Source organism: Myotis yumanensis, unplaced genomic scaffold (assembly GCF_028538775.1).
Source record: "Myotis yumanensis isolate MYYU_CA2020_CCGP unplaced genomic scaffold, mMyoYum1.0.hap1 SCAF_15, whole genome shotgun sequence".
Taxonomy (NCBI): domain Eukaryota; kingdom Metazoa; phylum Chordata; class Mammalia; order Chiroptera; family Vespertilionidae; genus Myotis; species Myotis yumanensis.
Window position 1 is genome coordinate 27,157,405 of NW_027223766.1, and position 27,294 is coordinate 27,184,698.

The 27,294-nt window shown below is 35.7% G+C and overlaps 1 protein-coding gene across 8 annotated transcripts in view; it reads right to left on the reverse strand.

The window, feature by feature from the left end:
- Positions 1 to 27,294, reverse strand: part of TBC1D31 (TBC1 domain family member 31) — a 44,116-nt gene that overhangs the window by 4,237 nt on the left and 12,585 nt on the right. For 4 of the 8 annotated variants that reach the window (XM_070392002.1, XM_070392001.1, XM_070392005.1 and 1 more), the window contains 16 exons: positions 26,246 to 26,424; positions 19,916 to 20,067; positions 18,441 to 18,600; positions 16,026 to 16,226; positions 14,675 to 14,851; positions 13,296 to 13,375; positions 13,053 to 13,199; positions 12,387 to 12,520; positions 10,017 to 10,150; positions 9,528 to 9,707; positions 7,975 to 8,207; positions 7,556 to 7,708; positions 6,421 to 6,556; positions 5,730 to 5,822; positions 3,736 to 3,876; positions 2,353 to 2,547 (listed from right to left, as the gene is read on the reverse strand). In XM_070392002.1, the coding sequence (XP_070248103.1) occupies positions 2,353 to 2,547; positions 3,736 to 3,876; positions 5,730 to 5,822; positions 6,421 to 6,556; positions 7,556 to 7,708; positions 7,975 to 8,207; positions 9,528 to 9,707; positions 10,017 to 10,150; positions 12,387 to 12,520; positions 13,053 to 13,199; positions 13,296 to 13,375; positions 14,675 to 14,851; positions 16,026 to 16,226; positions 18,441 to 18,600; positions 19,916 to 20,067; positions 26,246 to 26,424 (2,495 nt within the window). The remainder of the gene's footprint in view (positions 1 to 2,352; positions 2,548 to 3,735; positions 3,877 to 5,729; positions 5,823 to 6,420; positions 6,557 to 7,555; positions 7,709 to 7,974; positions 8,208 to 9,527; positions 9,708 to 10,016; positions 10,151 to 12,386; positions 12,521 to 13,052; positions 13,200 to 13,295; positions 13,376 to 14,674; positions 14,852 to 16,025; positions 16,227 to 18,440; positions 18,601 to 19,915; positions 20,068 to 26,245; positions 26,425 to 27,294) is intronic. The other 4 variants (XM_070392004.1, XM_070392007.1, XM_070392009.1 and 1 more) reach the window with 2 other exon arrangements.

The window sequence follows — 27,294 nt, forward strand, 5'->3', positions numbered from 1 at the left end:
CTGCCCAGGCAGGAGGCCCTGTCTGTTTGGAGTCGGGTAAGTGGGTGCCGGCCTTGGCCAGGGCAGCTGAGGAATTGGAAAGCGGAGGCCCTTCTGATGTCACTCAGTACCAGGTGCACAAACAGGTCCCAACTGTCACTGAGTTAATGCATTTCAACACATTTCAAATCTCAAGTCTTAGAAGGTTAAGTTTTAGTTTTTTAAATGAATGACAACTGTTTCATTTAGTTTGAATGCTATGCCTTAATAATAAAGTCTCTAAAATTCAGAGGATAATTTTTTTTTACTTTCAGGTTCATTGAGAAATAACTGGCATATGTCACTGGGTAAGCAAGCCATACAGCGTGATGGTGTGATTTACGTATATGGTGAAGTGATTAAAACAAGGTTCAGCTAAATCCATCTTCTCATATAGATACAACAAAGAGAAAAGAAAAGAAAAAATGTTTTTCTTTTGACGAGAACTTTTAGAATTCACTCTCTTCACAACTTTCCTATCTATCTATCATACAGCAGCTGCTAGCCATGGTCATCATGTTGTGGAGAATAAATTCTTTGCCCAGCTCTGGTATACTTAATGACTATAGAAAGTCAAGTAATCACTACTAGCCCCTATTTTCTTCTTCCTAAAGTGAGAAAACAATAACCTTACAATGAGCTTAAAAGGTAAATAACATAAACAATTTGAAAAACGATATAATTCCTAAGGTTTACCTATGTTCTAGCAATGCTACAGGTTTTACATACAAACTTTTAAAACATATATATATTTTATTTCAGAGAGGGAGGGAGAGGGAAGGATAGAAACATCAATGATAAGAGAGAATCATTGATCAGCGGCCTCTTACACAACCCCCACTGGGGATCAAGCCTGCAACCTGGGCATGTGCTTGACCAGAATTAAACTTTGACCTGGTTCATAGGTCAACACTCAACCTCTGAGCCATCTCGGCCAGGCTATATACAAACTTTTTATATGCCAAATGTCTTTTATAGAAATGCTAATGAGTTAAATATGCATTAAATAATCATTAGGGCCAGGGAGGACCATAGAGATCCATCCCTTTCATGTTACTGATGAGGAGACTGAGATTGAGTAATCCTCCAAGACACAGTAGTCAAGCTAGAACCCAGGACACTGGACACAAAGGCAGATCTCTGCATGAAATGAAAAGCTAGGATTCTCCGTGTACTCTCAAACACACCATTTTACCCACAGGAGAGTAACACCTAATTTTACAGTCTAGCAGCCCCAGTGCCAGCAATCTTTACCTTGCAGATGTGGGATTTCATCACCACTTTCCTAAAAAGAACCTCAGTGATCTGGCATCACTCCCACCCCTTCCCGTCCATGAATGAAAGGGTTATATCCTGGGGTTGAGTAGGAGGAAGATGAGTCTGGAACAGTGACCTGAAGGAAATATATTATGGAAAGCTTTCAGAATAGAACTATGATCTAGCAGCAGAAAGAGGAATGAATGAAAGCCAGTTATCTTCTTAGGGAAGGCCACTGTGTCTGCTACATCCATAGAGCACAGGTCCCCGAGCTGTTCAGGGAGGATCAACCAAAAGATACATTATGTGAGATATATACTCTTAAGTAATCTCCTCAAAACCCATTTTCTGGGTCTTCTTTGGGAATAGAATTCTAATTCTATTTGGGATGATAATGCTCCCTGCTAAAAAGACTTCATTTCCAAAATCCTTTGTAGCCAAATGTGGCTAGAAATGCATCTGGGAATTCTGGAAAGGAGTTCTGGGAGATGGAGCCTCTTGCACTTCTGTCCTACCTTCTTCTTGCTGCATGGAATGTGTATGGGAGGCTGAAACCCATCATCCTGGATAGTAAGTTCACCTTGACAATGAGAGACGCATACCAGGAAGTAGGTAGAAAAGCTGGAGGAGGCAATGTCCCGATGGCCTTAAGTCAGGATACAACACCCGACTGCCTGCCTCCAGACTTCTCTCATGTGAAAAGAAAAACTTCTATCTTGTTTATCATCACTTTTATTTTGGTTTTTGTTACTAGCAACTACATATAATTCTTAACTCTTCAAAATCCTCTACATTGTAAGTATAAAGAATTAGGTAAAGTAGTAATATTATGCAATCAGCTAGGACAAATCCCACAAGCTGAGAAGCTGAGATACACTAATGAAATGGGGAAGATGCTTAGTCAGTGTTAGGTAGCATCCATCAATATTAGACTTCTCTGAGCAATACCTATTAAACTTAGATCATCTTTAAGATATTTCCCAACAAAAAATTACTTGGTTTGATATTTTTGTCATTTGGTTATGTAATATCTCCAAATTTAAATAATTAGTAACAAGACTATAACATTATTCTTACTTTTTTAGCTTCATTCTGCATCATTGCATTCAATACTTCTATTTCTTTCCTTCTGTTTTCCCGAAGGAGTTTGGCCATTTCCCGGTAAGATTCATTTCGTTGTTGATCGTCCCATCTCTGTTTTTGTAAAGCCTGAATTTGCCAGTCAGTATTTAGACAGGCTTGTTCAGCTTTTGCCAAGTTTTCTTCAATTAACTAAGAAAAAATTGTACATTTCAGAAACAAGGTCAGACTATATATAATTATGGCATATCCACTTAACGTATCCAGGGCAGCTGCTTGTAACCCTGGGTGCATATTCAATCACCTCTGGGTGTTTAAAGCAAACTGGTGTCCAGGACCCACCACAGATCAACTAAATCAGTCTCTGGGGTGGCTGGGCATTGGTCCTTTTAGAAACCTCTTCAGCCCAGCCGTAGTGGCTCAGTTGGTGCACCGAAAGGTTGCTGGTTCGATTCCTGGTCAGGCACATACCCGGGTTGTGAGTTCGATGCCTGGTCGTTTATAGAAGGCAACCTATCAATCTTTTTCTCTCTCTCCTTCCTCTCTCTAAGCATGTCCTTGGGAGCAGAGGGGGAGATCTTCAGGCGACTGGAATTTAAGGTTGAGAACTTCTAGGCTAAGGGATAGGTGGGATTAAACAATTTCCATGTTTCAACCCCTTGAAAAGGAGTCAGGAGAGCCCATTCTTACAGACTGAACAAAAATCTTTAAGGAAAAAGATGGTAGGAATATTGTAGGGTTATCAGCCAGGAACTGTTGCAGAAAAGAAAGTAAGAAACTCCTACACTATTCGTGGCTTCTGTCAGGCCCTGCCAGAGACCCACTTAGTATTCTGTTTAAGGGATAATAGAGAACATTCTTTTGTGAAGATCTCATATTCTATTTCAATTCATTTAAGCCAGAATTTCTCCACAAGAAATTTTATAAGTTTGGGAAATTTTCTTAAAGAGTCACAATGTACTATATCCTCAAATTTGGCATGAAAAAGAGTATGACAGAATTTCCAATATTATTTGTCACCTTCCATGTTACTGAATAATAGTTATTAATATTTTAGAGAATATACTTTGAAACTACTGGCTTGTATGTCACGTAGAGACCTGATATTTTGTCACTAAATCTACTCAGGGACAATATCTGAGACCGTAACATAGTAGGATACTACAATTTATAAAGTTATTATTTCCTTTGTATTTTTTTCTAAGTCTTAAAATTCTCAGAGTACAAAAGACATGTATATGGCTGTCAAAGAAATATCTGCAAATAAAATGTGAGATTCTAGAAACTATGCTAACTGAAGCAAAGACATGGATTCTTTCTTTTGCAATGAGGGCGGGTGGAAATTCCTTTATGTGTACACTAAATTGAACACATTTTTACCTTTTGGGCTTTTTGGTTCTGTGTTTGATCTGCTTCTATCAGTCTATGAAATGAGCGTTCTTCAAGATCCACTTTTCGTCTATAGGCATCTATATCTTCTCTCATTTCTTTTGCAACAGTTTCTTTATTTCTAGTAAGATTCTGTTTAAAAAACCATTTGTTAAAAAAAAATCACCAATCTAGAATAATGCTAGAATACAAAAATGACTTTCCTTTTTTCCAGATTTCTAATATGCACACAAATAAAAACTGTAGTCATCTAATTTTCAAAGTAAAAAACAAACATCAGTGACATCAGTGAAAATAAAAGAATAAGGAGCTCTGAAAACTCTCTCATCCACCGGAGCACTGAGAACCCTGGCAAAACCAACTTTTTCAAAACTCTGGAAATTAACTGAAGGCCTGCAGCAATCTGGGAGCACTTATCCATGGCTGAACCTTGGTAAGAACAGCAAGCATTATGACATTTTTAACTTTAATCATTCCTATGTCCACCCCAACCCTAAGCTCTACATTAGCCTGGAAAACCAGCAGCCTGGCAGCCAATGGAGGGGGCAAATGGAGTTGGCGCTCCTTCAAACTCCCATTCCCAGAGAACTGTCATCATCTGACCTGTCAAAGGTTCTGAAAGACCCCACTCCCAAGGCTGTCTTTACTAGTATTTGACCTGACGCAGAACTCAACTACTTTGTCCAGCCTTTTTCCTGGGGACATTTGCTAAAAACAATCAGGGGAAACTGTTGAATGTATTGGCTGCCTGAGGCAATGGATCCGAGTTAGTATAAACATGCTAATCAAAAAGCTTTATAGGGAAAGATGGGGTACTGATGTCCACAGGGGGCTTTGAAAAGCTCTGGTAGATCCTGGGACTCTAGAAGGCCATGTGCAAGTGTAAGGCTGTGCACATGCCAAGGGCTATATGAATGCTCAGACCTCAGAAGGTCCTAAGCTGTCAACTCTGGTGAACTGAGGCTTTGCACAACCAGAAAGTGGAATCTAAGACAGAGTTGTAAACTATGTAAGTGTTCCAGGGCCACCAACATGATGTACACAGAGTCCCTTGGCAAAGACTAGAGGCTTACGGTTCAAAGCATTTAAGGAAATATCTGTCCAATCACTAAGCTACCGGAGGAGGGACTTAAGTGGCTACATATGATGAAGACTGAAAACAACCCAAATATCCACCAACTGATGAACGAATAAACAAAATGTGATCTGTCCATACAATGGAATATTTATTATTCAGCCATAAAAATAATAAAGTGCTGACTCAAGCTGAATCTGAACCTTGACTGAACCTTGAAAACATTATGCTACCTGAAAGAAACTGTCACAAAAGATCACAAATTGTAAGATTTCATTTATATGAAATGTCCAGAATAGATAAATACAGAGACAGAAAGTAAATTAGTGGTTGCCAGGGCAGAGAACAGGAGTGAGTGTTAATGGGTACAGGTGTTGGGGATGGGGGTGGGATAGTAAACAGTATTCAAGAAGATTTAAGTTGAAAAAGCAAATTACCAATTGTTCATAGCAAATAACCTCACTCACCCTTATTGATGATATTTAGCAGTTATTTTCTAACAGAGTTTTTTCTACTTTTCTAACTCTGTATTTGCAGCATAATTACCATATTATTAAAATAAAAATGTTTTTCAATTATAAGCAGAGAAGATATATGTATGAAGAAGTTGATTGCCAAAAATTCTAAACCACATAAACTACCAACAGAAGAAAAACAGTTTAAGTTATGGCTCATTAAAGCCACTACAAATGATAACTACAAAGATATGCAGCATTTAGGAAAAGAGTTTGATTAAGCAAAAAATAAAAACAACAAACTGTATATTCAGACATTTTTGCTACCTTACAATCCTAGATGACACTGTTTTTCTTAAAAACAAAACAAAACATTAAAAAACCATGAAAAATACAGTCTAAAAAGAGTTTGTATGAACCCTGTTTTTCTTATATTGGAAATAGCTGATTTATACCTTCTCATAAAGTCTTTTTTGTGATTCAAGTTCCAGATGTCTCATTTCTAGGTCTTTGGCTGTGGTAGCAATTTCTCGATCTCTCATATTTACCTACGTTCAAAGAAAACCACAAACTGTGAATACCAAAAAGAATTTACAAAATAATTTTTGTTTACTAGATTTAGTAATCTTTTAATCTGAACAACCCACTACAAGTGTTTAAAATAACAGCTACTGGGTTTTTGAAACCAGAGTAATTGATATTATATTAACATTCACTGTGGAATCTACGAATAATGTCGGAGTTAAAATTAAGCCTGATTTTCTAAAAAGAAAGCACAATTATCATATGCTCATCTACCATACTGGGAGAACAGATGACAGTTCTTACCATATTACATTAGCCAATATTCCAAGTTAGTAAAACTTGAGCAATTTAAATTTGCAGTGGATAAAAATATAGAATGTTTAATCACCAAAGACACTGGTCAACCTGACTAATTTTCCTGGCATTTCTAAAATATTTAACCATGATGAAATATATGAAAGAGAATGAGAATAGCTGAGGGAAAAAGTCAATTAAGTTAGAGGGGCTATTTAGCATTCGTTGTGAGCTCCAGAGGTAATATTTAACTTACAGGTGTTCATTACATTTAAATAAAACTAAATGAAGAGGATGCATGAGTACTAAAAATAATAAATAATAAACCTTTCTCTCAATCTCATCATCCAGTCTCCTCAGTTCCATTTCCTGCTGATCTTGCTGAAGCTTCAGCAAACGCCTTCTTGCGGCATCCTGTAAGTGCATTTCCTGTATTTTCAGCTCCCTTTTCACAGCATCTAGTCTTAAATACAAAATGCAGGGCGGGGCGGGGGGGGGTTACATGGAAAACAGATGTTCACATGAAAAGTCATACAGGTTATATCAAGAGGAACAAGTAAAAACATTTCCCAATATAGATTTAAATGGAAAATCATTACATCTTACAACAATGAAAGGCCTGCCACCTACTTAGGTCCACTTCCCAATTTCACTGGTGCCACTGCATCCAGCTGTTTACAGTATATAAATGAAAGATGCCCAGTTACAAGTCTGCACTCCTGGAAACGACAAGTGTCCACATGACAAGTCTCCTTCCCATATGTACATGTTCTTCTTAAGCTTTACTACTCACTTCCTCTTAATGCAAGTGATATCTCTATCTCAAGGAAGAATGCCAAAAAATGCTCCAATGTCACCAAAGATTATACTTATTCTCTTAGAATTTTAGGAGAAGGCTAATAGCTTAGCTCGGTAGCTCTTTTTAACCACATTAGAAATCTGTTTCATAAAGTCACTCCCAAGAAAAAGGATCATCTTAATTAATTTCACCATTTTACCTTTAAGCATTTAATACTTCTTCCCGTGTCCTCAAAGTATGAAATGCATGATGAGATAATCATTGTATGTTTCAATTTGCAGGTCACGTAGATATATTTAAAACATAATTTTAAAAATTATGCTCCATCAAAGGTAATTTATCCAGAACAGTAATACAGAGCATTTCTGTCCATTGTAGAATAATGTTTCTAACAATGTCCTCCCAGGCACATAGATCTTGTATTATTCTGAATAATCAATGCAGTTATATCATAGTCAGGATACCTTCAGAATTATACTTGACTATATTACATTTGAAAAGTGGTATCTATACAGATTTCTTTTTATCAACTTAAATATTTGCTTAATGGAAATACCACAGTGGGTCATGACACATATAGTGCTGTTCCTATAATGAAAAATGGAAAAAAAAATTGTTCAACTAATTTGTATGTCCAGACTTTTTCAAGCTGATAAAACATACCTCTGTCTTTGCTGTATCATCTTCTCCTCCTCTTGTAGGAGCATTTCTCTCCTGGTTTCTTCAGCTTTATGGAGTAGTTCTTGTTTTTGGCACCAAGCTTCATCTTCAGCTCGTTGTTGGTCCACTTCAGCTTGCATATTCTTAACCGACTGCCTTAAGTAGGCAATATTTATTATTATATGAAAATCAAACAAGAAAACTTAAGTCCAAGAACAACCAAAACACAAAATGCATAACTGATAATACTAGTATATAATTGTTTTACTTTTATATGTAAGAATTAAATATCTTTAGAGACATTTCCAGCCTTCAAATGCTAATTTTACACAAATACATAATCATGTACATGTATTTTTCATAAAAATTTTTCTTGTTTAATAGATTTTGTTTCTATCAAACAACAACTTTTCCATGATTACCTCTCTCTTAAGTAATCCAATTCATCATTCCTTATTCTTTCCCGTTCCTGTGTCTGATAGTCCACAATGAACTTGGGATACTGGTTAAATACTGGATACTGTCCTTTTGTCAGTGCCACAAAACCACTGAGCATACTCTCTGGATGAATGTCAGCAGGTGTGGTATCCATGAGATGATAAACTTCTCTAATTACAACACTTATGTCCAGGTTATTCCGATGGTGAAAAAAGTACTGTAAGAAAAATTTGTGTTTAAATCGAGATTTATCTAACAAAGCATTTACAGGTGGAATTAAAATGGGAGTTTAAAAAGTAACTATAAATTTATCATGAAGAGGATTTCTTTTTTCAAATTCACTGAAGCTTTCCTTAACCCAAGTTCTAAAATGAAGATCCAATTTTATATTTTCTTTTTTTTTTTTAATATATTTTATTGATTTTTTCACAGAGAGGAAGGGAGAGAGATAGAGAGTTAGAAACATCGATGAGAGAGAAACATCGATCAGCTGCCTCCTGCACATCTCCCACTGGGAATGCGCCCACAACCCAGGTACATGCCCTTGACTGGAATCGAACCCGGGACTCTTCAGTCCACAGGCCGACGTTCTATCCACTGAGCCAAACCGGTTTTGGCAAATTTATATTTTCAATGTAAAAAAAATTTAACCACCATATTATACACTTTCAAAATAACACTTTAAAATTATAACTCAAAATGAAGACTTCTTAAATAATAGAAGAATACTTCAATAATGGAACAAATGCTTCTACTTGGATTTTATACCTTCAAAATGCAAAATAAATAAATTGGGGGGGGAAATTAGCCTTTGAAAAGAAATTATCTTGATTTTTTTTTTTTTAATCTGAAAAATTTTCACATTATCTTGTTCTGCTGGCAGATCCAAATTCATAAAGGATGGGGCAAAAGTAGGTTTATAGTTGTTCGTATGGAAAATACAATAATAAATAACAATACAAGAATACACTCCATGTTTCACAAAGTCACCTAAAACACCTTGTACACACTGCTCCCCTACCCCTCCACATACACATATATATCTTGTGAGCATAAAGTAAAAATAAAGTTTAATTTGACAGGGATCACAAAATAAGAAACAAAAAAACAAACAAAACCCATCTCTAATGCTTTCTTTCAGCCACTCTCCTGCCAAGTCTCAAAATTCTCAGTTACCATTCAGCACATGTAATAAGCATTCAGATTATCACAGACCAGATGGGTCACTGTGATAAGATCATGTACAGAATAAACCCCATTTTAAAATATCCTTTATACAGGCAAAAAAGGACAAAACTCCCATATTATCATGATTCTTTTCTGAAGCTAAGATGTTAAGACTAACAATCTGCTGCAATTGCCTGCTGAATTGTCTACAAACAATGAAAGAACATGGCTGTGGTATAACTTGCTCTCCACTATATTCCTACCCCTTCGTACCAGGACCTGACATACAATAGGTACTCAATAAATAAATGGGCTTTTCAATGGAAAGAAATGAAATTAAGAACTGCCACCTCAGAACAAGGATATTTACCTCAAAATCATCTTTACGATCACAGTTGAGCAAAGGAGCTCTAGAACATATGTTGTAGGCTACAACGGTCATCAGCAGGAATGAAGGATGGTTGGAAAAGACATTATCAAATAATTTTAGCCACTCCTCTCTTGTCAGTACTTCTGAGAACACAGTTTCAAGAAGAGGCCATGCATATAGCTAAAACGAATAAGAAAAAGTGTATTAGTTTCCTAGGGAAAAGTCATAACATCATTGCTTACGTTTGGTTTAGTTATTGAAATTATTACATTTAAAACATAATTAAGTAAAGAACTACCTTACTTTGGACCCTTCTTTATAGACTTTCAGGAAAGCAGTTTAAATGAGGAAAGAGAATGAAATACTGTTAAAAATACAATAGTATGTTTTTTATTATACTCTCTCAAGAAAATACTGTTTTATTTGTGATAGAACTAATGCTAGTTTCCAAAATAAGTTGTGCTATTGTAAGAACCTGACACTTCTTACCTGGGAAGTTACGTCACGATCTATGAAGTGCTGCAGCAGCTCCTTGTCATGAAATGCCAGGACATTTTCTATCATGCTAAGAATGTTGATAGGAGGGTTAGGAAAATACTCAAACCAGTGTTGACACCAATTGGCTATGAAGAAAAAAACGGGAAAGTTATCTTTACCTTTCTAATATTATCAAAGAACTTTGCAATTTTTATTTTTTTTATTTTTTTTTTTATTTTTTATTTTTTTTTTTTTAAATATATTTTATTGATTTTTCACAGAGAGGAAGGGAGAGAGATAGAGTCAGAAACATCGATGAGAGAGAAACATCGACCAGCTGCCTCCTGCACATCTCCTACTGGGGATGTGCCTGCAACCCAGGTACATGCCCTTGACCGGAATCGAACCCGGGACCTTTCAGTCCCCAGGCCGACGCTCTATCCACTGAGCCAAACCGGTTTCGGCAGAACTTTGCAATTTTTAAATGTATCCACTCTTCATGTTCTCTGCATGCCCGTTAATAATAAAAAACATAACTCTTTAAATTCTAGAACAATAGATTTAAAAATTCCATCATGTTAACCTAATATTTTAGGTTAAAAGAAATTTGCCAATTTCTTCAGAGCAGTCAATGAGAAACAAACAAACAAAAAATTAAAACAAAACTCCCCAAAGCATTCCTGATCCCAGCTACAAGGCACTTTCTTGTTGATTTGTTTCTAATAGTTCTTATTTCATTTTTTATTTATTGAATTTATTGGGGTGACATTGGTTAATAAAATTACATAGGTTTCAGATGCAGAATCCTATAATACATCATCTGTATACCGTATTGTGTGTTCACACCCCAAGTCAAGTCTCCTTCCATCATCATTAATTCCCCCTCTATCCTCTTCTACCTCCCACACCCCCTTGATTTGTTTCTTTTCCTTTTAAAATAAAACTCTTAGTGTTACTGGCAGGGCAAACTAGTACAACCCTTTTGGGGGATCAATTAGAAAATTCATATTTTATGACATAATAATATCAATTATTGAAATCTACCCAATAGAAATTATTATAAATATTTGCATGTGAATATAATTATAACATTGTTAACTTATAATAAGTAAAAATTACAAACAACCTAAATGTCCAACAATAGATTAAATTAGTACACGCACACTATGAAATACTACAGTCAATAAAATGGTTATAAAGTTTATAAAATAAGGAAAATGTATACAACACATTAAATCAAAGTAATATGATTATAAAAATAAAAAACAGCCTAACAATGTGAAAAAATTAGGAAAACCCCCAGAAGCATAGCAGTTGAGGAATAGATAAATTACAGTGTACCTAAAGATGAAATACATTACGCAGGAAATAAATTATGTTTTTCAAAAATATATAATGATTTGGGGGAAATGCTCTTATAAGAAATTCACATATATTATCAGAGATTATCTTGGAGGGAAAAGAATATTGGTAGATTTTCTTTTCTTTTGTATATTTTCCTATATTTTCTTCAATGATCAGTGAAAACTTATCAAAGCAAATACAATGTCATAAAAATGAACAAAAAAAACAATGTAAAGAGAAATATTCACAATATGTACACCTGGATCTTTTCAGAATTTTATTGTTATTTTTACCTTCTCCCTTCTGTGTATAAGAAAAACACTCTAAGTAATTTAAAAATAAATAGAAGATTAGTAATGTTTGTTAAAACAACCTATAATTTGAGTCCAGTTTATCAATTGTTCAACTGATCTGATCAACCAACATGAAAACAATGACTCACTTGTCAGTGTAGAGGACGATGAAAAGCAGTCAACACCATGATTGGGAATACAGGCTACAGGCTATGCCGGCCTGGTCCAATCCTTGTTCTGCCACCAAGCTAACCTTGGGAACTTAAGCTCTCTGTGCCTCAGTTTCCTTATCTATAGAAAGGGGACAGTAACACCACCTACCTCATAGATTGTGGTAAGGACTAAATGAGTTAATAGAGACAAAACACTGAGATGGTACCTGGCACACAGGAAGTTCTCAAACGTCAGCTATGGGTGATGAGAAGGAGGTAGCGGCCAGCACTTGCCACAACCGGCATTGTGTGCTAAGTGCTTTACATACTTACTACGTCCCATGAATAACTGACTTCTAGTAGGAAACCCATCTGCTTCCTTCTTACCAACAATTAGCTATAACAGTGTCTTCTAAAATACAACTATCCAAATGTTCTTGTAAATGAGAGGTTGATGTGTAAGTGGCTGCACTATTTTATGCTCTATAGCTGATTGTTTCACACTAGATTTGTTAAATGTGGCAAAGGTGCAAAGACATCAGGAAAATGGACAAGAATTCAATCTTGGTTTCATTTAATGCTTATTTACTTACTTATGAGAGTAGCAACAACTTCAAAACAGATGAGTTGGTTGTTCTGGAATAATTTTACAAATGGAAATGCCAGGAGTGGAAGATATGGTGTATCACTAAAGATGGCAGACCAGTGCGCCAATGCAGATAGGGTTCTGTGAATAAAATAAGGAAATAAAGACCAGAAAACAGATTATTATTAAAAAATTTTTTTATTTTTTGCTAAAAGTATTACAAAGGTATTATTAAAATTTATTTGAATAGACAATACAGTCACATAATAAAAAATTTGATACAGAAAGTATATTTGCTGAAAATTCTCTCTCCCTATTGTCTAGCTCACATCCCCTGTTACCATCATCAAAACTTTCTCCAATGTGCGAGTTACTCAGTCTCTCATCTTTTATGACATTGACACTTTGAGGAATACCAGACAGTTATTTCATAGATTGCCCCTCAACTTGTGGGTCAGTCTCATGACTAGACTGAGGTTATACATTTTTGGCAAGAATACCACAAAAGCAATGTGTAATATAGTGATGGGCTTCATCACTGGCGATTTTAAACTTGAGTACTTGGTTAAGGTAGTGTCTGCTGAGTTTCTCTACTATAAAATTACCATTTTCCCATTTGTATATGATAAATGTTTTGGAGAAGATTCACATTGCTGCAATATACTGAACATACCTCTGTAATACTCTGAGTAGTTTCCTACTTTTGATGGGGTATTCCCTCTGAAGGTTGAGAAATGCCACGTGAACACCTTTATCTATCAAGCTACTAAATGCAGTGTGATTTTCAGGCAACTGTAGCAGAGAGCGCCAAATGAACATTCTGAAATGAAAATGTAATTTTTTACCAAGAAAAATCTGGGGGTGGGGGGGGTGGGGGGTGTAAAACCGGTTTAACATGAAATAATTTCAATTTTACCTGTATTTTGTTGGATATTCACCATAGCCTTTTAATAAGATTTGCAAACGTTTTTTATTTAATCCATCTGACAATTCATTCTATAAAGAAAAAATATCAATAAACGACATAATCATAAAATTGAAAAAGTAAACTAGCCCACAGTGGCTGTTCAACACAAAACAGGGTAAGAAATATTTTTATATCATTGGACTCTCTCTCTCTCTCTCTCTCTCTCTCTCTCTCTCTCCTCTCCCTCTCTCTCTCTCTCACACACACACACACACTCATGCACGCACACGGTAACAGATCATCTCAAACAAGGCAAAAAGACAAATTGGTACATCCTTTTTATAGAATAATTTGGCTATTACTATCAAAATTTTTATGCACAGACTCTGACTTTAAAATATCTACTTCTACAGATACATTTGTGCAAATGTTCAAATATGATTGTACAAGGATATTCACTGCATCACAGATTGTGTTAACAGAAGACTGACAATATAACCTAAGCGCCAGCCAGCCGAGTACTAGTTAGATAAATTAAAGTGCATCCATAATGCAGTACTATGCAAATATTTTTAAAATATTGTAGCACTACATGTACTAATATAACAGATATTCAATCTGTTAAGTGATAAAAGCAAGCTATAGGACAGCGCTAAAGTAAGATTACATTGCTGTAAAAAACTTAAAAATAATATATGCAGATAGACATATGTTTACGTATGCACAGAAGACTTCAGAAAGGACAACTATTAACAACAGTAGCCTCTGGGGAGTGAGACGAAGAGTGAGCTAGGGAACAGGGAGGAAGAAAGTGTGCTTTCAGTTTTCCCTTTATAACCTTCTGTACCATCACTGTCTCACAGATAACGCAAGTCACAAATGTCATCTAAAACTTTCTAGGAACGACAGTAGAAAAGTAAAAAGAAGGAGGTAAAATTAAGTTGAATAATATATATTATTTAACTGAATAAAAATGTTATAATTTCAACATATAATCAGCATAAAGTTATTCATTATTAAGATATGCTACATTCTTTTGTTCACACTAAGACTTCAATACCTGATGTGTGTTTCGCATGTACAGTACATCTCAGCGCAGACTAGCCACGTCTCAAGTACTCATCAGCCACAAGGGGCTAGGATATTTGATGGTGCAATTCTATACGGTTTGACTTTTACAAAAGCAGAAGCATGTGTTAATTTTATATTAAAAATTTTTTTATATTAAAAAAATTTTAAGCACATTATAATTTTAGTTATACTACTTTCTTCTCATCATATTATTTTTTTACTTCCTAAGAGAGGGAAGAATGATGATGGCCTAGAAAGCATGAGCCTTGTCTACGGCAGTCATGATAAACGCAAGTTTAATCATGATGTGTTCTTACCTCTTTATTTTCAAGATGGCCAGTCAGGTCTTGCTTTAATATTCTGGTCTGTATTTTGTTTTCCTTTGATTTTGCTGGCCGCTGTACTCTTCCTGATGTTACTTTCATCTTAAAATCACCAGAAGTCAATTTACGTTTAGGCAAATCTTCAATCACTTTCACTAAAGGAGGAGGTGGCTAAAGGGGAAAAAAAAAAATCTAGTAGCTCTCCTTAGAAAATAGACCTGTTAATATATGATTTATAAAATTTGTTTTGATCAATTTAATAATGAGCCTTACTTATGTAATTATTTTTCAGACAAAAAGTGTAAATAAAATATCTAAGAATGTTTCCTTGTTGACTAGCAAATCAAAGCAAATTTCTGCCAAATTCCTTTGAAGAATACACATGAAGACACATGATTTACAACAACACATAGAATTTAATAATTCCATGAAAGCTGGACTTACATCACAGACTAAAATCCATGTTTGCATTCTGTGATAAGGTTAGTAGCATGGTGATCATTTGTAGCAGGAAGACAGTTAGACATTGGCCTCTACAATGCTGAGAAAAGCCCTCCAATGTTCTTTGGGTGCAAGTGAATTTTCTCTGAGGGAAACTGAGGGGCAGTGGCAGGCAGTAAGGGCTCTAAGTTTTGGAATATCTGCTTAAATAACTGTTATTCAAGAGCAGTTAATGAAGACCAATACAAGGGTGGCTAATATGGGTGGAGGACAGGCAGCACATATATACGTATTTCAAACTTAAGAAATTAATGACTTAGTATTGACTAGATTTAGGAAATAAAGAAATAGGAAGAGTCACAGTGCTCCAAGGATTCTAGAAGGAAGAGTGAGACAGAAACAAAGAGACTGGAACGAAAGGCCTCCTTTGGGGAGCAGGTTATGTGGGGCACCTTGCATGGGGCAGGGACACCAGACTGATGCCCTTGAGAAAGGCAGACATTTAAGAATGGAGGATAAGTGGGAGATCAAGTCTGGAGATACAGCTTTGGGAGGAAAAGAAAATATATCCTGAAAAATGGATACAGTCCAAGGACGTTAGAAGTTTGTAGCATAAAGATTTTATTTTTGATGATACATGTAAATTTTTTTTAAAAATTGATGTTATTGCCCGGCCGGTGTAGCTCAGTGGTTGAGCATCAACCCAGGAGCCAAGAGGTAACTGGTTTCATTCACGGTCAGGGCACATGCCTGAGCTGCAGGCTCAATCCCCAGTAGGAGGCAGTCAATTGATGAAGTTTTTCTCTCATCGCTGTTTCTCTCTCTATCCCTCTCCCTTCCTCTCTCTCTAAAAATCAAGACAAATCATATTAAAAATATTGATATTATTTACTTGATAACATACCTTATTTATTTCTTGTGTTAAAGCTTGAACTGAATATATGTTCAGACTTCCATTTTCCATAACACATGCAATGTACCGTCCATGTGGGCTAATTACCGATGAGCTGATTCCTTCGTCAAGGCTCCCGATTTCAAAGAGAAGTTTACAAGTCTGTATGTTGATGAATCTCATAATACCATCTTGACTTAGCACTCCAAGAGTCTAACAGTAGAGAGAAACCAAGTCAAGTCAAAAGTCTGAAAGCCCAACTATACACACCTGTATGTACGTGTGCTACTTATATATGTATTTTTTTGAGACAAGGACAGTTGGAGATCATATTCGCAGAGGACCGTTATATATTTTCAAATCCCCAATTCTGGTTCATGGAGATTTGCCTGTTCAGGTCCAGAGAAGCCTGGCTTTCCTCGGAACAAGCCAGAGCCCACCCTGGGGAACTTTATAGAAAGGTCACCTCCGAATCCTCCCTCCCCACAGGCAGGCATGAGATCGCCACTAATCCCCCTACAGAGGGAACACAGGAGATGAGATAGTTCCTCACTTTGATCTCCACACTGGCTGTGGGAAGTGAGGCTGGTGAACCTGTGTATTCCACACTGTCCCACAGTTTGATCAAAGCTAACATCCATCCTGCTGCTCCCGCACACCTGTGACTCTCAGTGAGGCTCCCCAGGTCGACTTGCTTTCAGCTGCTATAACTAACATTTGGGGACCGTAGAAAGTTTCTGAGTTGCAAGAATAGTGGAGACGTAAGAGGAAAACTAGTCTTTTAAAGGTAAATAAAATTTTAACTCATATTTTGCAAAATTAAAAACATACTAGAAATGAGTAAGCAACTATGGAAGACCACAGTTTAGAGGTGGTTGGAAGCAGTTTGAAGGTGACAATCTAAAAAGCATGTCCTCTGTTGGTTAGGTTGTAGGAAACCCCCTCATTCACAGCTAATGTAACCTCTCCAGAGGGCACCCATCACATTTACAGAACATACACCCGATACCACTATTTCAATTCTTGGATTTTGTCCTACAGACAGGCTGTGTGGATGCTGCATGCAAAAGGTATTCAGTGAAGTATTATTTGTAAAAGAAAAGAACTAAAAAAAAGGTGAAGTGCCCACTAATAAGACTGGTTAAAAAATTGTGGAACACTATAAAATATGAAGTTCTGCAGTGATAAAGAATTATCTTCAAGGTAAATTAAGTGAAGAAAAGCAAGGTGCACAGCTATAGAAAAAGTGGGGAAAACGAAAGACTAACAACAGTAGGTATGGAGAGTCAATAACTGGGCAACTGGGAGAGCGGGAGGAGAAAGAGATTTCACTGTCTGCCTATATATATTTATGTTTACAACTATGTGACTGTATTACCTATTAAAAAACTTAAGGGTGAAGCTGGGTGGAGGGGGGATGTGGGGAGAAAACAGGGGGCATCTGTAATACTGTCAACAATAACAAATAAAAATTTTAAAAATTTAAGATAGATATAATAAACATATACACACAATACATATACATACACACACACATCATGGGCGTATATAAAAATTTGTTAAAGTGTAAGACCCAAGATAATCAATTTAAAACAAAAAGAGTTCATGGAAGTTACAAAATAGTGACAGGAATGTAAAGTACAGCATAGGAGGTATATAGTCAATAATATTATAATAGCCATCTATGGTGACCATTTGGGTACTAAAAATATCAGGGGGAATGCTTTGTAGAGCATATGATTGTCTAACCATTATGCTATATAACTGAAACTAATACAACATAATATTGAATGTAAACTGTAATTTAAATTTTTTAATAATTTTTTTTTTAAGTTAAGGTTGGACTATACTCAACTATTAAAAAGAAAGATGTGTGTTGGGGGTGGGGTGGGAAAATCACTTTGTATACTAAGGCAAGATGCCTTATGTTTCATAGGATTGAGGTGAGCAATTATGGTAGATAAAACACTGTTCAACAAAATGAGAAAATTGTAGCTCTAGTCTCACCTTTAATCATTACAATCAACAGGAGTGTTGATAGGTCATTTAAGTTTCTATGCTTTAGTGTCATAATCTGTAGAACGGTGAGAATACTTCCTTGCCCATGCTCAAAGAATTTAAGGTTCAAATAAAAAATAACATGTGAAAGCATCCTGTAGACTATGAAGTAGGGCATGAAATTAAAATACACTGATCTTAGGAAAAAATAAATGAAAAGCTACCCTTTAGAAAAAAAGTACATTGCCAGTAACATACGAAACCTAAAATTAAAAAATTCTTTTTCAATGTTAGACTCTTCTCAACAATAGATTAGCAATTCAAGTCCTTGTAACAATCAGGGTACAAGTTAAATGAGAGGGCTATCACAGTTCAGAAACTGGTATGATCCTTCTCAACACGGAGAATGTCCTGCGTTATGTTACCAACCTGGTTAGAACCAGCATCGAAACTATCAGGAAGAAACTCTAGATGGCGAATGGCTCGAACTTTAGTTGGCATCTGGATAATTCTAAATAGCTGTTTCGCTTCTAAGCACCACAAATGAAGATGGTTTGATTTGCCTCCAGCGGCCAGGACTCGGCCATCTCTAGATAATAAAAAGGCGAGAAAGTAAGATGAGCTGAATTGTTCACAGTGGCACTGTCCCATATGACCCAATATGATGATGGAAAGTTCTGCATCCATGCTGTCCAACATAGTCACTACGAGCCACATGTGATTGAGAACTTACATGTGGCTAGTGCTTCTAAGGAAATTAATTCTTAATTTTATTAATTTACATGGTCCCATGCACCCAGTGACAACCATAGGGAAAGCTCGTGTTTACAGTATACGTGTTTTTTTTTTTTTACCTATTGTGCTAAGAAACCAGCTTAACAAATATTTGTTTGATGACTTAATTGGGGGGTTTGGAGTAACATTTAGATTTTATCTCATACTCTCAAAGTCAGTTACCACTTTCCCACTTTCTACATTTCACATACAGAATTGGTACAACATTGCTATATGAAAAACCAAAAACCCCAGACAACTTCCTGCTCAAACAAAGCTACTTAATTTTATAAAGTATAAAAAGAATTAGCTGTATTGATTTGCAAGGTTGCTGCTCATTCATTCACCAGGCTTGTAAAGTGTCCACTATCAGCCAGGTCTCATTCCAGATACCAGGGACACAGGAGTGAACAGATATGTAAGATCCTGATCTTAAGGGATTTTCAGTTTAGAGGAGGGGTGGGGAACCTTTTTCTGCCAACGGCCATTTGGATATTTATAACATCATTCATGGGCCATACAAAATTATCAACTTAAAAATTAGCCTGCTATATTTGGTCAAACATTTAATTAACTCACCCCTAATGCTTTGGCAGGGCCAGACCAAATGATTTTGAAGGCCTTATATGGCCCGCGGGCTGGACGTTCCCCACCCCTGGTCTAGAGGAAGGCAAGCAAACAAATAAATGAGCCTGATCTCAGCTGAGCAATTCTGTAAAGAACCATGCAGTGAGTGGCGTGCAGAGCTGGGGAAGGAGGAGAGCTGCGCCTGACTATAGTTATTCAAAAAGTGCCCTTATCCTTTAAAAATACACATTGAAATATTTATGGCTGAAATGATATGCTTGGGCTTTGCTTTAAGACAATGCAGTAGAGAAGCAGTAGGTGGAGTTATAGATTTTAAAAAAAGTGCCTATTAGCTGATGATGATTATAGCTAATGAAAGTATTGTAATTAGGACTCCATGTACTTTCATATTTTTATGTATATTGGAAATTTTCCACAATAAAGTAAAACAAGTTCTACAGGCTATATCTAAGTTTGAAGTAAGATACTGAATGGAAATTTATAAAACTTTACTGAAAGTTAAATTTCTTAAAAATTCTCAGTGTCTTAAAATGCACATTTACCTGGTCACAGCAAACACTTTGTATAATATGCTAGAGCTTTCGGGTGGAGCTGGCAATTGATATTTGCAAAAAAGTGTATCACATTCCCAGGCGAAGATGGAATTATCTTTAAAGCAGCTGAGGATGGTATTACTTAATGGGAGAAAGAAAACCTAAAGATGGAGGAAAAAAGTCATTGACATATAAGGATCATATAGCCCTTCTTAAATTTAAAATTATACAATTAGCCAAACATTCTTTTTAAAAATTATTTTTTCTTGAACTAGAGAAAAATACATTCACAATATATGAAAGGGGATAATACTGATATTTCACATACCATTATAAACTAAAAAGAAAAGGTAAAATCCTTTAAATAAAAAATAGGTGACTATAATGACTAGGCAATTCATAAAATACTAAGTAGCAATTTAAAAATATTTAACCTTAGTAAAGATTCAAATGAAAATAACAAGATACCATTTTATGTGAATCAAATTTCCTTAAAAATAATACACACATATATGTATACACAACTATACATATACTCACATATGTATTATATTTACAAACTATATACTTATATAAACACTCCATTAAATACTAACTACTGATAAATGTTAAAGGTAATAAATGGCGAAAGCATTGGAAAAGGGCATGGTCACACACTGCTGCTGGTAGTCAAAACTGGTTAAAAATACTGTACAGCAAATCTCAACAGCCTTAAAAATACATATCTCTTCTGAACTAGTCAATCTGTTTCTAAGAATTAATCCTTTGGGGTGGGGGGGAATCAGCAAAGTGCTTTAAAATAAATGTTTGTTGAGCATTACTTATAAAAAATGTAAAAAGTGGAAAACAAATACATGATCATATTGTTTTAGAGATTCAATTTACTTAATGGACAAGTAAGACTAAAATTGATAGCAAAGTTGAAAATATCATTTTGCTAATTTCTCATGAGTTTCAATGGCCTCAAATATAATTTTGTGCGTCATCTGTGTAAAACACATGAAGAGAGGGAAAGAAGGCAGGAAAATAAGGAAAGAAAATGGAAGAAACCAATGCATTAAGGACAAAATATTCCTGCCCATCCTCTCAAAATAAATCCCCTCAAATGGCTTGAGACATTTCACATGGTTTGAACCTTGGTTACAACTCCAGCTATTTATTCTTTGATTCCAATCTAGAAGAGCCTCCTTAACTATATAGCTTATTATAACACTTTATATTTGAACACATTTTGTCATTGTTTCTACAGCTGTGTCTTTAAAGCTTTATTATTATTTTTAAACATATGACTCTGTGTTGGAAAAAGAGGAGTAGGACTCAATGAGGCAGCAGAGCACCTTTAAGAAGTCGTGGCCTCTCATTCCAATCCCTGGTTTGTCACACACCTTTGCAATGTTACCAGTGTCAGAAGGAAGCCTGTTTCTCTTGGAATGCTGCATTCTTTGGGGGTGAGGTGTTCAGTGTCTTTTAACAGTGGATTGGAGTGTCTCTTGAGTATTTAGAATCTGGATACAGCTATTGTCACAGTCATGACAGACAGCAAACCAGAATGACTGTCCAGGGGAAAATCAAACACCAAAACTATGGTGGCTTTCCGCAGTGTTACAAAAATAGTGGGTTAATAAGGCTCTTTCTGAAATACTTCTGCAACCTTGACTCCAATTTGTGTTACTGTCACCCAGCTTATTATATACATACAGTTAAGAAGTGATTCTAATAGTAATATTATACAAGAATTTCAGGGAATTGTAAGCCATAATTTTCTCAACAAAAATTGCAGGCTATTGTCATAAACTCTGTTTTTCTCATATACATATAATAGTATCTTTTCCCAATAATAAACAGTGCTAAAAAACACACGGTAATACACACATACATAATAATGTACTATGGAAAATACTGGTTAAATAAAAAAGCCTACTCGGGATTCATGTTAACAAGACATAATAAAAATGCTGACTCAATTGATCCAGCCTGATCCAGCTCCTCACTTTTGTCTTTGGCTCACTTTGTCAAAGACAACCTCTGGGAGATCTCTTGCCAAAAGATTCAGGAAGGCATTTATAGTATAAGAGCCATATAGAAAGAATCTGTAACGAATATAGTGTACTCTATCATGGATGCATTAAAAGATGGTTTCAAATCCAATGTCAAAAAATGTGACAATATATAAATAAATTCATACAATATGTAAAAAAGTGACAAGATTTTTATTATAATTAGCAACATTTTTCTAGAAAAGTAATAAATTTATTCCTACTGAGAGAAGCAAAAGCTTAAGTTAATGAGCATCAGCTGCTATTTTAGGGGAATAGCTGTGATAAATTATTGCCTACATGATTATTCATTACTAGATCTGTGATTTTAATTGCCAGAGTTTAATGATTATAAAATTGTTCCTAATGAATCATGCCACTATTTAGATAGTGTCATGTCTTGACAAGCATAAAAAGCTTGTAATAAAAACTGTAAAAGCATTAACAAATGTACAGGGATGAGGCTGTGGTTTTTCCTTGCAAAAGATGAGAATCCTATGCTTTTCAAATCCATCTTTGAGAGGTATGTGAGCTTTTATCCAAGTTCAAAGAGTACAGGCTAGTCATCTGAGCAAGTTAAGGCCAAATGTATAATTCAGCAGCAATTTTAGTGAGCTCCTATTGTATATACAGAGATTAAATTAAGTTCAGTATCTTTATTAAATATTTTCTAATATCCATCATGAAATCTTTTCTGATATATATTGAACCACAAAAATCAGAAATCCCAAGGTTTATTCCAAAACCCAAACAAAGAGCTAAATAACCTACCTCCAAGCATCAGCAAAAGAATAAAAATTTACTATAATATGAAGAGGTGTAACTAACCGGTTTACCTGCAAGCAGGACTGTATAATGGACTGACTGTGGATTCAAACTGCAACTCCTCTATAAGCTGTGTGACACTGGACAAGTTACTTAATGTTTCTGACCTTCAGCTTCCCTATTCGTACAATGAGGATAATGGCATCTACTTTTTTGGATTATTTAAGCTTAAAAAAAACAAAGTGCTAGGTACATAGTAAGAACTCAATAACTGGGATCTATTACTATTAATATTAATTACTGCTACTGCTAGTACAAAAATCAGTGGAAAGCTGTTGGAGTGGTAGGTTCTTTAAGAACATTTGAAATCCAAGGTCCATAGCTCTCTATCTGAAACCCTTGGGGCCAGGTGTGTTCCAGAATTCGGAATTACTTCTGACGTGAGAAAAGCAATATGATGCATATTCTATAAATTTATGTGGAACTGCTAGGTGAACTGGAGCAATACCCCACACTCAAAACATTAATCTTTCAGCCTCATGTCAATTCAGTCCAGGCTCTGCTGCCAGACGAATTCAAGGCAGATCAGATTTTGCCGCCAAGTGAGTTATTGAACAACTTTTGGCCTTTTGAATTACTAATAAGGAATCGTGCATCTATTTAATGTGTTTTAAAAAAAATAGCCGGGCTGATGTAGCTCAGTGGCTGAGCATCAACCTAGGAACCAGGAGGTCACAGTTCAATTCCAGGTCAGGGCACATGCCTAGGTTGTGGGCTCGATCACCAGTGTGGGGTGTGCAGGAGGCGGCTGATCAATGATTCTCTATCATAATATAATCACTTTATAGCTTTTTAAGGTATTTAATTGCATAATCCCATAATGGAACTAAATAACAGATAACAATAATAATAGATAATAATAACAGTAATAATAGAAACAGCAGCAGCTGCAGCTATCTTTTACTAAGCACTTACTATACAATAAGCATTGTACTGAGTGCCTTACACAGATGATCACATTCAATCCTGAAGCTGATTGTAAGGTATTATTACTATTTTCATCTTATACACATAAGAGAAATAGCTTGTCAAAAAGGTTTGACACGAATCTACTCATGCCTTTATAAGAAACAGAGGTGAGAGATTGAGTTAAATGATCAATGATAAAACAGTAAGATGAAGCCAGAATATGGGGCATTTTCTAAGACAATTAGCCTGGTCTCTCACTCAGAAAAAAATTGATGTTATATAAAATAAAAATGGTGGAAGACTGTTTTAGATTAAAAGAGCCCTCATAAAATGAGACCCACAGCACCATCTGTCATCATGTGCCATAAAAAAATCACAAAAGTTCTACTTAAAATGTAGAATCAGAAACTGGAATAAAAATATAGTTTGATAAGAATAAAAGTCTTGCTTTATAATTATTTCCCATTTTCAGCAGAATAAACCAGGAATGGCAACATCTGGCCCACCTCAGGTTTTTGTATAGCCCAGCAGCTAAGAATGGTCTATACATTTTTAAATTACTTCATTATAGATGCTTATATGAGTACACACATAATATCCTCAATTTTGCTCGTGGCCTAGAGAACCAAAAATATTTACTAGCTGGTCTTCTGAGAAAAGAAAAAGTTGGCTGGTAACCAATAGACTATGCTGCTTTATTTTGGAACAATATATTTACATGAATACTGCATACTATACATACATTTCCTACACTTAATTTTATTCTCATATCACTAACATTTGAGGCCTATTTTTTAAACTAAAATGTCTAAATGTCTGATCAAGGTTAAAATTGGCAAATATCCAGTGTATACTAATTTTAATTTCATGGTAAAAAGAACAGATAGTTTTTGTGTCATTATTTCATAACTGTTTCCATTGTGGGTCCAACTCCCAAAGCTCCCTTCAAAAACCTACTAAGACATTTGGCCTAAATCCCCGATGAATAAGCTGACTACAACTTTTATCTTTCTTTAATCATCAAAGGCAAATTAAAGAACTTTGGAATTTCCATGGAGACTACAAAATAAATTTTTGGTTGACATGCACTGCTAACTGCTCATGTTAATACCAGAGAACTTAAAAGCAATAATGCATATATAACACAACTTGAAGCAAAATAATTAATCACACGGGAGACCAAGACAAACCTAAAAATAGTATTATGCTAATCAAATTAAAAAAATTAAACCTTAAAAGCAAAAGAAGTGGATTTTTTTAAAAGTGATATATGTATACAATAGAATATTGATCAGCAATAAAGAGGAACAAACTACTAATACATACAACAACATAGATAAATCTCAACAACATTATGCAGAGTGAAAAAAGCTTTACACATATCATTAATGACTATTTATGTGACATTTTAGAACAGACAGAACTAATCCATGCTGGAGAACTTCCGGGCAGTTCTTATCTGGGAAGGGATAGCATGGACCTTTCTGGGAAGATGGTAATGATAGGTCTGCACAGATTACAAAGGTGTGTGCATGTGTCAACACTTAACAAATGAATACTTAAGATTTGTGTATTTCACTATATATATATATATGACATCAAAACATACTGAATGATTAAGTATTTATGGGCATAAAAATGGTTAGAACCATAATATAGTTTAGTAACATAACGGGAGGTCTAGCCCTGCTGGTGTGGTTCAGTGGTTGAGCATTGACCTATGAACCAGGAGGTCACAGTTTGATTCCTGATCAGGGCACATGCCCGGGTTCTGGGGTTGATGCCCAGTATGGGGTGTGCAGGAGGCAGCCGATGCATAATTCTCTCTCATCATTAATATTTTAGTCTCTCCCTCTCCCTTCCTCTCTGAAATCAATAAAAATATATTTTTTTAAAAAATAAAGGGAAGTCTAATATAGGAACACGTCAATGTTAGAATCTAGATGGGGGTGTACATGTGCTCACTGTGAAATTCTTACAAATCTGCTGTATGTTTAAAATGTTTCATAACAGAATGTTGGGGGTTAAACCTAAAGCAAAACCAATCAGCTAAATAAAAACTATCAGCTTGCTAAAGTTGAAGTTATATACTATAATAATAATTTTTTTATTATTTTTTTTTATTTTTTTATTTTTTTTAAATATATTTTATTGATTTTTTACAGAGAGGAAGGGAGAGAGATAGAGAGTTAGAAACATCGATGAGAGAGAAACATCGATCGGCTGCCTCCTGCACATCTCCTCTGGGGATGTGCCCGCAACCCCAGGTACATGCCCTTGACCGGAATCGAACCTGGGACCTTTCAGTCCGCAGGCCGACACTCTATCCACTGAGCCAAACCGGTTTTGGCAATAATTTTTTTAAATAAGAAAAAAAGCTCGGTAAGTAATAAGCTGTAGCCATAGGCAACATCTTCAATTCTATAGGCCACTTTGCTTTGCTTGTTGAGTTACAAAAACACTGGTATGTGGGACAAATGCATCATTATTCTTAAATCATCTATAAATACTGTTGGCCAAGAAACTAGCCTGAGAAACACAATAGACCAAGATGTTCCCCCTCACTGACCTTTTGTATACCCACAGACTGGAGAATATTCAGCTTTCTTTTTCTCTGAAATGTATCCAAGTCCCAGAGCTGTGCTGTATCAGAAGAAGTAGTGATGGCGTACTTCCCTGATGCATGCACAGAGATTGAAAACACCGATGATTCATGTCCTCTCATCCAGCTAACCAGCTCCTTGGTGACTGTGGTAAAAAGTAAAATGGTTATACAGATATAACACTATATATCATCCAAAAACTAATCCAACTGATGACTAGGTATTATGAGGCACCTCCATTAATCTCTACAAACATGGAAGCCTGTGTCTCGTTAATAAAACTCACTATAGGACATGTTAGTAACATGTATATGTATCATGGAGGCATGAGGATGAGGCCAAAAGGGTTTAGGAAAAGCCTTCAGTGTGCTGGGAGCTCGGGCTTTCTCTTGTGAGGAATATTCTCATGATAGAGAGTGCTATACCTGAGCTGTGTTTCAGGAAGAACATTTTGAGGCACCTGGTGGCTCTATTGGAAAGGGGAAGAGATTAGACAAAAGGACTAATTTATTTGCTGCTGTAACCACCCAGGAGGGAGATAAGGAGAGTCTACACTAAGAATGTGGTGACACAGAAAGGACAAATTCAAGAGCTATGAAGGAGAAAAATCAAAGGACTTTGTGATCAAATGGATGTCAAATGGATGAAAGAGGAGTTAAGACTCCAGTGGTCCCTGTTTAGTTATGTAAACAGATGGTGATACTTCTAACTAACTACCTCCCTAGTGAGAACTACATAAGGAGGAACAGATTTAGCAGTGTGGGGAGAAGAGATAATGAATTTGATTTGCAAAATTGATTCTGAGGCACATGTGTGTGCACATGTGCATGCGTGTGTGACATACAAGCAGAGAAAACAGCCAAAAACTGTTCATGATAATTATCAGAGGGTAGTAAAATCATAAGTGATCTTTATTTACTCTTTACATTTTTGTGTCTCCAAGTTTTCTATGGTAAGCATCTTTTAATCAGTCTTTTTTCCCTCCAGAAAGATGGATATGAGGAAAGTAGAAAGT